The 14,726-nt window shown below is 43.8% G+C and overlaps 1 protein-coding gene across 1 annotated transcript in view; it reads right to left on the bottom strand.

Moving 5' to 3' along the window:
• The window catches only part of LOC115184991 (SNF-related serine/threonine-protein kinase), a 59,862-nt gene that overhangs the window by 21,597 nt on the left and 23,539 nt on the right, over nt 1-14,726 (bottom strand). The window contains exon 3 of the mRNA XM_029745583.1: nt 11,886-12,027. Coding sequence (XP_029601443.1) covers nt 11,886-12,027 — 142 coding nt within the window. The remainder of the gene's footprint in view (nt 1-11,885; nt 12,028-14,726) is intronic.

Genomic DNA, 14,726 nt, shown 5'->3' with positions numbered 1-14,726 from the left:
CACACAGACTTAGCTCCAGCCTACACACACACAGACTTAGCTCCAGCCTACACACACAGACTTAGCTCCAGCCTACACACACAGACTTAGCTCCAGCCTACACACACAGACTTAGCTCCAGCCTACACACACAGACTTAGCTCCAGCCTACACACACAGACTTAGCTCCAGCCTACACACACAGACTTAGCTCCAGCCTACACACACAGACTTAGCTCCAGCCTACACACACAGACTTAGCTCCAGCCTACACACACAGACTTAGCTCCAGCCTACACACACAGACTTAGCTCCAGCCTACACACACAGACTTAGCTCCAGCCTACACACACAGACTTAGCTCCAGCCTACACACACAGACTAGCTCCAGCCTACACAGAGAGAAGCAGACATGGGTTAGCTGAGTGTTGTGTGCTGTACTCCTCCTGTGAGCTGTATCATCTTCTGCATGGTGTCTCAGCCCAGTCGGTGTGCAGTCTGTCTGGCCAGGGATTTGTCAGCTCTGGGCTCCTGTAGACCCGGAGCGGAGCAGTATGCCTATCTAAAGAGTGGCAGGCCAGGCAGACCCCTGATAAGAAGAATCCAACCCGTTTTTTAATAACGGCTGTCCGCTTCCATTTCCCTCTGCCAGCTGTGACGCAGACTGCGTGACCAACCCACAGAAACACATGCGAATGGCAAACGCGCGCACGAACACACACGATAGGAGAGTGTCTGACTAGGCCCAAGACTAGGCCTATCCATCATAATTCTATCCATCAAAGGTTCAACTTTCTGTACAATATTTATCTGAACATAAGCTTTACTTCTGTCTTTGAGCATGTTAAGAGTCTGATGCATACCTACATGTATTATTTCACTCCTCCTGTCTCTACCCATTCCAGCCTCACCCCTCCTGTCTCTACCCATTCCAGCCTCACCCCTCCTGTCTCTACCCATTCCAGCCTCACTCCTCCTGTCTCTACCCATTCCAGCCTCACCCCTCCTGTCTCTACCCATTCCAGCCTCACCCCTCCTGTCTCTACCCATTCCAGCCTCACTCCTCCTGTCTCTACCCATTCCAGCCTCACCCCTCCTGTCTCTACCCATTCCAGCCTCACCCCTCCTGCCTCACTCAATCTCTACTCATTCCTTACTCAGTCCTCCAGTCTCCTGTCTCTACCCATTCCAGCCTCACCCCTCCTGTCTCTCTCGATCTCTACTCATTCCTTACTCAGTCCTCCAGCCTCCTGTCTCTACCCATTCCAGCCTCACCCCTCCTGCCTCACTCAATCTCTACTCATTCCTTACTCAGTCCTCCAGTCTCCTGTCTCTACCCATTCCAGCCTCACCCCTCCTGCCTCACTCAATCTCTACTCATTCCTTACTCAGTCCTCCAGTCTCCTGTCTCTACCCATTCCAGCCTCACCCCTCCAGCCTCACCCCTCCTGTCTCTCTCGATCTCTACTCATTCCTTACTCAGTCCTCCAGTCTCCTGTCTCTACCCATTCCAGCCTCACCCCTCCAGCCTCACTCCTCCTGTCTCTCTCGGACTCTACTGATTCCTTACTCAGTCCTCCAGCCTCCTGTCTCTACCCATTCTAGCCTCACCCCTCCAGCCTCACCCCTCCTGTCTCTCTCGATCTCTACTCATTCCTTACTCAGTCCTCCAGCCTCCTGTCTCTACCCATTCCAGCCTCACCCCTCCTGCCTCACTCAATCTCTACTCATTCCTTACTCAGTCCTCCAGTCTCCTGTCTCTACCCATTCCAGCCTCACCCCTCCTGCCTCACTCAATCTCTACTCATTCCTTACTCAGTCCTCCAGTCTCCTGTCTCTACCCATTCCAGCCTCACCCCTCCAGCCTCACCCCTCCTGTCTCTGTCGGACTCTACTGATTCCTTACTCAGTCCTCCAGCCTCCTGTCTCTACCCATTCTAGCCTCACCCCTCCAGCCTCACCCCTCCTGTCTCTCTCAATCTCTACTCATTCCTTACTCAGTCCTCCAGTCTCCTGTCTCTACCCATTCCAGCCTCACCCCTCCAGCCTCACTCCTCCTGTCTCTCTCGGACTCTACTGATTCCTTACTCAGTCCTCCAGTCTCCTGTCTCTACCCATTCCAGTCTCACTCTTCTCTCAGGGGAAGAAGACAGGAAGCTGCTATGGGGATATTTATAGTAACCTCCTAGTCATGCATGCTGTATCTCCTCTCTCCTGGAGAATGGAGGCTTGGCTACCGTACTCTAACAGCAGGCAGGCATGGAGAGAGAGGAGAAAGGGGGGAAGAGGACATGTGATAGAGCAACAGCAAGAGAGAAAGAAAAGAAAGCGGGAAGTGAGAGACTGAGAGAAAGAAGTGGTTTGGAAGTAATGTGCTGGTATGTCATTTTATTAATTCCTCTGCATATGAAGACATTTTATAGCCTATATAATGTGACATCACGAGCAAACAAAGGCTAGGCCTAGTCTATTGAATAAAATGATAATGTTGCCATAGAAAAGAGATGAAGCACTTTACTTCATACTTGTAGAAAATGGTGATGATTTCAGCTCCACAAAAGACCGTTCCAGAGACACAACGTCTACTACTTTGGAGTTGGCCTGCAGTAGTAGGAAGGTACAACAGATATCAATGTGATAGGAGTTGACGAGGACAGCAATCAAAGACTGAGTGAAATGGATTCCAGACAAACAGACAATGCACATGATCAATGAACAAAACAACTGAAAAGTCCAGTGTTCCATCCTCTGTGATTGGCTCAATATGAAGAGCATTTCCACGTCATGCTGAGAAACTCAGCGTTTTAAAATCTAATTTCCCTAAAAAAATAAATACATTTATTAAAACCAGGAATGACAAAATCAAACAACTCAAGGGGATAAAATGCAAAAGACCTCCTGAATTATTAATTGTGGCAAGTAAACACATTTTGGCAAAGCATGGAGGAAGAATGGAACGGAGACAAGAAATATGCTAATGAGGAAGAAGAAAAAACAATGAATCTAGCAGCTTGGCAGTACAGCCCTGTCCCAGGTGGACCTGCTTATCTAGGAGGAATAACACTATTAACACTACCCAGGCCCAAATCCTCAACTGAAAAACACTATTAACACTACCCAGGCCCAAATCCTCAACTGAAAAACACTATTAACACTACCCAGGCCCAAATCCTCAACTGAAAAACACTACCCAGGCCCAAATCCTCAACTGAAAAACCCTATTAACACTACCCAGGCCCAAATCCTCAACTGAAAAACACTATTAACACTACCCAGGCCCAAATCCTCAACTGAAACACACTATTAACACTACCCAGGCCCAAATCCTCAACTGAAACACACTATTAACCTGTTTGGTATAGGGGGCAGTATTGAGAATTTTGGAAAAAATATGTTCCCATTTTTAACGGCCTCCTACACCAACTCAGAAGCTAGAATATGCATATTATTGTTCAGGTTTGGATAGAAAACACTCTGAATTTTCTAAAACTGTTTGAATGGTGTCTGTGAGTATAACAGAACTCCTATGGCAGGCAAAAACCTGACAAGGCTTCAAGCAGGAAGTACCCTGTCTGACAAGGAGTCGTGCGTCTTACCTCTTTTTATTGAAAAGTAAGGATCTTAGCTGTAACGTGACAATTCCCAGGGCTCCAATAGGCTCTCAGAGCCCGCGAAATAACTGAAGGTTTACGAGGGAACCTCAGGTTGAAATATATTATCGCCTTTTGTAAGTGGATGCTCGGAGGACCTTTCAATGATGCGCGTGCATGAGTCGCTTCTGAGGAGAAATTTTATTCGGCTGTTTAGGCTCAATGCATACTCCCGGTCGGAATATTAACACTTCTCTATGACATAAATGGCATAAAAATTGGTTTTAAACAGCGGTTGACATGCTTCGAAGTACGGTAATGGAATATTTAGACATTTTTGACACGCCAATGCGCCATGCGCGACACCGCGAAAAAGCATTCTAGAACTCACGAACAAAACGTCGCTGTTGGAACATAACGATGGATTATTTGGGACCAAACCAACATTTGTTATTGAAGTAGAAGTCCTGGCAGTGTATTCTGATGAAGAACAAGCAAGGTAAGAACATCTTTCTTATAGGAAATGTGATTTTGGTGGATGCTGACCTGGGTGGGTATCTAAATAGCTAGCCCTGTAATGCCGGGCTATGTACTTAGATTATTGCAAAATGTGCTTCATCCGAAAAGCTATTTTAAAATCGGACATATCGAGTGCATAGAGGGGTAATGTATCTATAATTCTTAAAATAATTGTTATGCTTTTTGTGAACGTTTATCGTGAGTAATTTAGCAAACTGTTAGTAAATTCACCGGAAGTTTGCGGTGGTTATGCTTTTTCTGAACGTCACATGCTAATGTAAAAAGCTGGTTTTTGATATAAATATGAACTTGATTGAACAGACATGCATGTATTGTATAACACAATGTCCTAGGTGTGTCATCTGATGAAGATTATAAAAGGTTAGTGCTGCATTTAGCTGTGGTTTGGGTTTATGTGACATGATATGCTAGCTTGAAAAATGGCTGTGTGATTATTTCTGGCTGGGTACTCTGCTGACATAATCTAATGTTTTGCTTTTGTTGTAAAGCCTTTTTGAAATCGGACAGTGGGGTTAGATTAACGAGATTCTTGTCTTTAAATAGCTGTGAAATAGTCATATGTTTGAGAAATTGAAGTTATAGCATTTCTAACGATTCAAAAATCGCGCCACTGGATTTCAGTGGCTGTTACGTAGGTGGGACGAGTTCGTCCCACATGTACTAGAGAGGTTAACACTACCCAGGCCCAAATCCTCAACTGAAACACACTATTAACACTACCCAGGCCCAAATCCTCAACTGAAACACACTATTAACACTACCCAGGCCCAAATCCTCAACTGAAAAACACTATTAACACTACCCAGGCCCAAATCCTCAACTGAAAAACACTATTAACACTACCCAGGCCCAAATCCTCAACTGAAAAACACTATTAACACTACCCAGGCCCAAATCCTCAACTGAAACACACTATTAACACTACCCAGGCCCAAATCCTCAACTGAAAAACACTATTAACACTACCCAGGCCCAAATCCTCAACTGAAAAACACTATTAACACTACCCAGGCCCAAATCCTCAACTGAAACACACTATTAACACTACCCAGGCCCAAATCCTCAACTGAAAAACACTATTAACACTACCCAGGCCCAAATCCTCAACTGAAAAACACTATTAACACTACCCAGGCCCAAATCCTCAACTGAAAAACACTATTAACACTACCCAGGCCCAAATCCTCAACTGAAACACACTATTAACACTACCCAGGCCCAAATCCTCAACTGAAAAACACTATTAACACTACCCAGGCCCAAATCCTCAACTGAAAAACACTATTAACACTACCCAGGCCCAAATCCTCAACTGAAAAACACTATTAACACTACCCAGGCCCAAATCCTCAACTGAAAAACACTATTAACACTACCCAGGCCCAAATCCTCAACTGAAAAACACTATTAACACTACCCAGGCCCAAATCCTCAACTGAAAAACACTATTAACACTACCCAGGCCCAAATCCTCAACTGAAAAACACTATTAACACTACCCAGGCCCAAATCCTCAACTGAAAAACACTATTAACACTACCCAGGCCCAAATCCTCAACTGAAAAACACTATTAACACTACCCAGGCCCAAATCCTCAACTGAAAAACACTATTAACACTACCCAGGCCCAAATCCTCAACTGAAAAACACTATTAACACTACCCAGGCCCAAATCCTCAACTGAAAAACACTATTAACACTACCCAGGCCCAAATCCTCAACTGAAACACACTATTAACACTACCCAGGCCCAAATCCTCAACTGAAACACACTATTAACACTACCCAGGCCCAAATCCTCAACTGAAAAAACACTATTAACACTACCCAGGCCCAAATCCTCAACTGAAAAAACACTATTAACACTACCCAGGCCCAAATCCTCAACTGAAAAACACTATTAACACTACCCAGGCCCAAATCCTCAACTGAAACACACTATTAACACTACCCAGGCCCAAATCCTCAACTGAAAGCCTCTTAGTGATGTCTTTCCATCAGGAGACGGGAGTGAGAGAGAGAGGGAGGAGACGGGAGTGAGAGAGAGAGGAGACGAGAGAGGAGAAAGAGAAAGAGAGAGAGTGAGAGAGAGAGAGAGGAGTGCAGACGGGAGTGAGAGAGAGGAGTGCAGACGGGAGCGAGAGAGAGAGGGAGGAGACGGGAGTGAGAGAGAGAGGGAGGAGACGAGAGAGGAGAAAGAGAGAGAGTGAGAGAGTGAGAGAGAGTGAGAGAGTGAGAGAGAGTGAGAGTGAGAGTGAGAGAGTGAGAGAGTGAGAGAGAGTGAGAGTGATAGAGTGAGAGAGTGAGAGAGAGAGAGTGAGAGAGAGAGAGTGAGAGAGTGAGAGAGAGAGAGAGAGAGAGTGAGAGAGAGAGAGTGAGAGAGTGAGAGAGAGAGAGGAGTGCAGACGGGAGTGAGAGAGAGAGGAGACGAGAGAGGAGAAAGAGAGAGAGTGAGAGAGAGTGAGAGAGAGTGAGAGAGTGAGAGAGGAGTGCAGACGGGAGTGAGAGAGGAGTGCAGACGGGAGTGAGAGAGAGGAGTGCAGACGGGAGTGAGAGAGAGGAGTGCAAGTGAGAGAGAGGAGAGAGAGATAGGGGCCTGACTGGCTGAGCCTAAATGAGCTAAAGGCTGTTTTGGTGGTTTCAGTCTCTCTTCCCGGACAACACCTGCTCCCCCTCTGACTGAGTCAGGCAGGGTCAACGTGGTGTAGTCTGCTGTGCTGAGCCCTGAAGCAACCAGCCTCCCCAGTCCAATCTCTTCCTCTCCTCTCATCCTCCATAGGGGCAGCAACTCACAGAAAGGTCACTTGCCAACGGCTAATTAGCACAACGCTAACAGCCTGCCTCACCTATCAGGTCTGTTCATTAAAATCAGCCAACGCTGACTAACTTATTTTGTTGACCCCAGAAAGTTACAGCTAGAATTCTTTTTTTTATTTTACCTTTATTTAACAAGGTAAGTCAGTTAAGAACACATTCTTATTTTCAATGACAGCCTAGGAACCCCTGAACTGCCTTGTTCAGGGGCAGAACGACAGATTTTTACCTTGTCAGCTCGGGGATTCGATCTTGCAACCTATCGGTTACTAGTCCAACGCTCTAACCACTAGGCTGGCTACCTGCCGACATATTATCAAATGTCAACTAAATCTGCTTTAGTCCATTAAAATGAGGTGTGGCTTGTCGTTGTTTTCTGTAGAGACCAAAGGTAAATGCATGACAGGCTATTCATCATAATAAACTCTCTGGTATGTAGAATGAGTACAACACACTGTACTGGTAACACGTGTATACAACTCATTGTGGATTTATTCATTCCTTGTGGTATTATCTTTCTAGAATGTTTTAACATGTTCTCTCTGCATATTTGGAAAGGGCCCGTAAGTTCAGCATTTCACTGTTAGTCTATACCTGTTGTTTACAAAGCATGTGACAAAATTAGATTTGACACACAGAACGGCTAATGTCAACATGCAGGTTTGGTATGTGTGAATGTGCATAGTGAGAGAGCTGTATGAATGGCCCTGGTTAGATAGATGTCTACTCTGACTTCAGATACATTCCTTGGTAAAAAGTCAAAAGACACTGAATATCAAAACACATTAGTCAAATGGTGACAAGTTGTAACAACGGTTTGTTTAGATAAACATGTGGATGCAATAGAAGATACATTAGGGCTGGTAACGCCAGGGACCTCTTGATACAATATAATTATGATACTTAGTGACCGTTACGATATGTATTGTGATTCTCATAATTCTATTGTATTACGATCCGATACTGCGATTCTAAACATATTGCTCACTATGTCTGTTGCAGAGACACGAGAGAGAAAATAAGTTTTGATCAGACATGGAAATAAAAGTTTTGAAAACTTGTTGGCTCACTGTTCAAAAAGGAGAACAAGCTATAGGTTGAAAAATACCTGAGTTTTGGCGCAAGTACAGCCGACGAGCGCTAGCTAACGCCACCTATCAACAACAAAAAGTCTAAGTATCGATATAATATCTTCCAAAATAATATTGCGATATGTAACTATCGAATTTTCCTCCATCACGCCCCCGACACAATGATTTGAGGTTAACAAGTCAAATGCCTCCCACTCTTCACTAAGCATATGGAAACAAGACAAAATGATACGCTGCAGTTTCCAATTCAATTCTAATGATAGGTAGCACAACTCTACAGACATGTTCCATATTCAATTCTAATGATAGGTAGCACAACTCTACAGACAACATGTTCCATATTCAATTCTAATGATAGGTAGCACAACTCTATAGACAACATGTTCCATATTCAATTCTAATGATAGGTAGCACAACTCTATAGACATGTTCCATATTCAATTCTAATGATAGGAAGCACAACTCTACAGACAACATGTTCCATATTCAATTCTAATGATAGGTAGCACAACTCTACAGACAACATGTTCCATATTCAATTCTAATGATAGGTAGCACAACTCTATAGACAACATGTTCCATATTCAATTCTAAATGATAGGTAGCACAACTCTATAGACAACATGTTCCATATTCAATTCTAATGATAGGTAGCACAACTCTACAGACAACATGTTCCATATTCAATTCTAATGATAGGTAGCACAACTCTATAGACATGTTCCATATTCAATTCTAATGATAGGTAGCACAACTCTATAGACAACATGTTCCATATTCAATTCTAATGATAGGTAGCACAACTCTATAGACAACATGTTCCATATTCAATTTTAATGATAGGTAGCACAACTCTATAGACATGTTCCATATTCAATTCTAATGATAGGTAGCACAACTCTACAGACAACATGTTCCATATTCAATTTTAATGATAGGTAGCACAACTCTACAGACATGTTCCATATTCAATTCTAATGATTGGTAGCACAACTCTACAGACATGTTCCATATTCAATTCTAATGATAGGTAGCACAACTCTACAGACAACATGTTCCATATTCAATTCTAATGATAGGTAGCACAACTCTACAGACAACATGTTCCATATTCAATTCTAATGATAGGTAGCACAACTCTACAGACATGTTCCATATTCAATTCTAATGATAGGTAGCACAACTCTACAGACATGTTCCATATTCAATTCTAATGATAGGTAGCACAACTCTACAGACAACATGTTCCATATTCAATTCTAATGATAGGTAGCACAACTCTACAGACAACATGTTCCATATTCAATTCTAATGATAGGTAGCACAACTCTATAGACAACATGTTCCATATTCAATTCTAATGATAGGTAGCACAACTCTATAGACATGTTCCATATTCAATTCTAATGATAGGAAGCACAACTCTACAGACAACATGTTCCATATTCAATTCTAATGATAGGTAGCACAACTCTACAGACAACATGTTCCATATTCAATTCTAATGATAGGTAGCACAACTCTATAGACAACATGTTCCATATTCAATTCTAAATGATAGGTAGCACAACTCTATAGACAACATGTTCCATATTCAATTCTAATGATAGGTAGCACAACTCTACAGACAACATGTTCCATATTCAATTCTAATGATAGGTAGCACAACTCTACAGACAACATGTTCCATATTCAATTCTAATGATAGGTAGCACAACTCTATAGACATGTTCCATATTCAATTCTAATGATAGGTAGCACAACTCTATAGACAACATGTTCCATATTCAATTTTAATGATAGGTAGCACAACTCTATAGACATGTTCCATATTCAATTCTAATGATAGGTAGCACAACTCTACAGACAACATGTTCCATATTCAATTTTAATGATAGGTAGCACAACTCTACAGACATGTTCCATATTCAATTCTAATGATTGGTAGCACAACTCTACAGACATGTTCCATATTCAATTCTAATGATAGGTAGCACAACTCTACAGACAACATGTTCCATATTCAATTCTAATGATAGGTAGCACAACTCTACAGACAACATGTTCCATATTCAATTCTAATGATAGGTAGCACAACTCTACAGACATGTTCCATATTCAATTCTAATGATAGGTAGCACAACTCTACAGACATGTTCCATATTCAATTCTAATGATAGGTAGCACAACTCTACAGACAACATGTTCCATATTCAATTCTAATGATAGGTAGCACAACTCTACAGACAACATGTTCCATATTCAATTCTAATGATAGGTAACACAACTCTACAGACAACATGTTCCATATTCAATTCTAATGATAGGTAGCACAACTCTATAGACATGTTCCATATTCAATTCTAATGATAGGTAGCACAACTCTATAGACAACATGTTCCATATTCAATTCTAATGATAGGTAGCACAACTCTACAGACAACATGTTCCATATTCAATTCTAATGATAGGTAGCACAACTCTATAGACATGTTCCATATTCAATTCTAATGATAGGTAGCACAACTCTATAGACAACATGTTCCATATTCAATTCTAATGATAGGTAGCACAACTCTATAGACAACATGTTCCATATTCAATTCCAGTTGGAGCTTGTGAGTGTTCTTTTCCCTCTCTGTTCATTTCATTTGACTGTGAAGATTGTTCAGATGTCTGCCTTGATTCAATCAAGGAAGGAGGACACTCATATAAACATTTAGTACAGCAGAGACGGGAGGAAAGGAACTGGATGTTCAAGGAGCCAAAATATCATCATCATCATCATCATCAGTCACGGCTTGACAAAACACACAGTCTGTTCTGCTGGGAAACACAGTACCGGGCCTGGTATTTACAGACGGTCTGTTCTGCTGGGAAACACAGAACCGGGCCTGGTATTTACAGACGGTCTGTTCTGCTGGGAAACACAGTACCGGGCCTGGTCTTTACAGACCGTCTGTTCTGCTGGGGAACACAGTACCGGGCCTGGTCTTTACAGACTGTCTGTTCTGCTGGGGAACACAGTACCGGGCCTGGTCTTTACAGACTGTCTGTTCTGCTGGGGAACATAGTAACCAGGCAGGTCTTTACAGACCGTCTGTTCTGCTGGGGAACACAGTACCGGGCCTGGTATTTACAGACTGCGGTCTAGTTCAAACAGAGCAGATGGACTCTCCCCTACACTGTTATCATGTGCATATGACAAATAAACTGCTGTCATGCTTTGCTAGAAAGCGACAGTAAATTCAGAGAGTAAATGGAGGGCTGTCAGGCCTATATTCTATGTGGCTGTGCAGTCCTCATTTAGCCCACAGTATAAAATCACAGTAGATCATTTGTTCAGCTGAAAAAGATAGCAGCAGCACACTTCCTGAGTCTAAAAATACTGAGATGGAAAGATAAACAATGAGAGTAGCTAGTAGAGACATGACCTTTTACTGGAGTCAAACACTGGCTCTGTTATTACCCCCCTCCCTGAATTCAACTAGAACTCAATCTAGAGCGATAAGCATCAACCCCGGGGTCAATCCAAAGCTATGGGAATAGCAGCAGACATATTTATCTGTCAGGACCATCCTGATTCAGGAAGCTCAGAGAAGTGCCTGAAGAAAAGTGAACTGCCAATGATTGGATGTGCACAGATCTGACTGGCAACCTTCCAGACCACAGAGTGTTGACTGGCGTCCAGACAGACGTTCAGGCTTAACACAAAGGAGAGATGTGGTCACAGGTCTGGCTCCAATTCAGATGTTTACAGCTCATCTGTTACATAACCAAGGCTGAAAGACAGAGGTCAGCATCTGTTCTGGAGAACACTTGTTAATTAGGATGCGTGTACATGTCTGCGTGTGTGTCTGCGGGACTCACTCTTTGCAGGCGTTGGAGACGTGGGTGGGTACAGTGTATTTACAGTCCATGATCATGGTGAGGGTCTCGCTGTCGTTGGCCTCCTGGAAGGGGGGCTGTCCACACACCAGCATGAACAGGATCACACCAAGACTCCAGATATCTAATAGGAGGAAGAGGAGAGAGAGAGAGAAGGTGAATGGATCATTCTGCTACACTATAACCTGGCTGGGTACTGTAGAACCATCTGTAGGTTCAGAGCACTGTGTTCTGTCAGCCCTGGGATTCTGCTGGCCTGGGCTAAACAGTCTGGATTCCCCCTGCTGCAACTACCTTGGTGATTCAAAATCAAATTGTAGTGTGTGTGTGTGGGGGGGGGGGGGGGGGGGGATTAACCACGCAGACCCCAAACACCCCAGCTCAACCTTCACATCACACCACTGTGGTTACCCACTCCAACTTTCATACCGCCCCAACAGATCCACAGATGATGCAAATCTCTATTGCACTCCACACTGCCCTTCCCCACCTGGACAAAAGGAACACCTATGTGAGAATGCTAATTCATTGACAACAGCTCAGCGTTCAACACCATAGTGCCCTCAAAGCTCATCAATAAGCTAAGGACCCTGGGACTAAACACCAACTGCAACCCGGACTTCCTGACGGGCCGCCTACAGGTGGTAAGGGTAGGTAACAACACATCCACCACGCTGATCCTCAACACGGGGGCCCTTCAGGGGTGCGTGCTCAGCCCCTCCTGTACTCCCTGTTCACTCAGGACTGCGTGGCCGCGCACAACTCCAACACCATCATTACATTTTCCGATCACCACAGTGGTAGGCCTGATCACCGACAACGATGAGACAGCCTATAGGGAGGAGGTCAGAGACCTGGCAGTGTGGTGCCAGGACAACAACCTCTCCCTTAACTTGATCAATACAAAGGAGATGATTGTGGACTACAGGAAAAAAAAGAGGACCGAGCACTCCCCCATTCTCATCGACGGGGCTGCAGTGGAGCAGGTTGAGAGCTTCAAGTTCTTTGGTGTCCACATCACCAACAAAATAACATGGTCCAAGCACACCAAGATAGTCGTGAAGCGGGCACGACAAAACCTATTCCCCCTCAGGAGACTGAAAAGATTTGGCACGGGTCCTCAGATCCTCAAAACTGTTCTCTCTGCTACCGCACGGCAAGCGGTACCGGAGCGCCAAGTCTAGGTCCAAGAGGCTTCTAAAGAGCTTCTACACCCAAGCCATAAGAATCCTGAACATCTAGTCAAATGGCTACCCAGACTATTTGCAGTGCACCCCCCACCCCACCACTGCTACTCTATTGTCATCTATGCATAGTCACTTTAATAACTCTACCTACATGTACATATTACCTCAAATAACCAGTGCCCACACACATTGACTCTGTACCGGTACCCCCTGTATATAGTCTCCACATTGACTGTGTACCGGTACCCCCTGTATATAGTCTCCACATTGACTGTGTACCGGTACCCCCTGTATATAGTCTCCACATTATACAGGGGGTACCGGTACAGAGTCAATGTGGAGACTATATACAGGGGGTACCGGTACACAGTCATAGTCTCCACATTGACTGTGTACCGGTACCCCCTGTATATAGTCTCCACATTGACTGTGTACCGGTACCCCCTGTATATAGTCTCCACATTGACTGTGTACCGGTACCCCCTGTATATAGTCTCCACATTATACAGGGGGTACCGGTACACAGTCAATGTGGAGACTATATACAGGGGGTACCGGTACACAGTCATAGTCTCCACATTGACTGTGTACCGGTACCCCCTGTATATAGTCTCCACATTGACTGTGTACCGGTACCCCCTGTATATAGTCTCCACATTGACTGTGTACCGGTACCCCCCTGTATATAGTCTCCACATTGACTGTGTACCGGTACCCCCCTGTATATAGTCTCCACATTGACTGTGTACCGGTACCCCCTGTATATAGTCTCCACATTGACTGTGTACCGGTACCCCCCTGTATATAGTCTCCACATTGACTGTGTACCGGTACCCCCTGTATATAGTCTCCACATTGACTGTGTACCGGTACCTCCTGTATATAGTCTCCACATTGACTGTGTACCGGTACCTCCTGTATATAGTCTCACTATTGTTATTCACTGCTGCTCTTTAATTACTTGTATCTCTTATTCTTTTTAACTGCATTGTTGGTTAGGGGCTGGTTAGTAAGTATTTCACTGTAAGATCTACACCTATGGTATTCAGCGCATATGACTAATAAAATGTGATCACTAGCTAAATAAACCTGAACTAGAGTTCCAGATGTGTCGTCAGCTCTGCTAGGCAGCAGTAAACGTAGAGATGGCTTTCCAAATGACACTAGTCCCTATATAGTGTACTACTTTTGACTAGAGCCCTAGTCCCTATATAGTGTACTACTTTTGACTAGGGCCCATAGGGACTCCTGAAATCCGCCTGTCATAGCTGATACTGAAGTCAGTTATTTAAGTGCAGCTGAGATTCAGCCCGACTCGGAATAAGGAATTCATTATTACATAAACACATACTCTATCTTTAATGCCCAGGTTGTCTCAGACTTAGTCAGTCAGATACTTGCAAAAAGCACTTAAAAACACAGATTACAATGAGGATTTTAAATAATTATCATTAAGCCTAGATGCCCTCAAAAACTGAACTAAGTCACAGCGTATAACCCAGCCCTCATTGCACAAACAATGCCAGTTAAAGATACAAAAATAAAAATATCTGTAGCTAGCCCACAAAACACTTTCAAATCCTCCTGGGGTCCAACAACCTGTTCATCGGAGGATTTGAAAGTGTCATGTAAAGGA

The sequence above is a fragment of the Salmo trutta genome, chromosome 3 (assembly GCF_901001165.1).
Source record: "Salmo trutta chromosome 3, fSalTru1.1, whole genome shotgun sequence".
Lineage (NCBI taxonomy): Eukaryota > Metazoa > Chordata > Actinopteri > Salmoniformes > Salmonidae > Salmo > Salmo trutta.
Note: the sequence above shows the minus strand (reverse complement) of the source record. Positions and strands in the feature narration are given on the sequence as shown.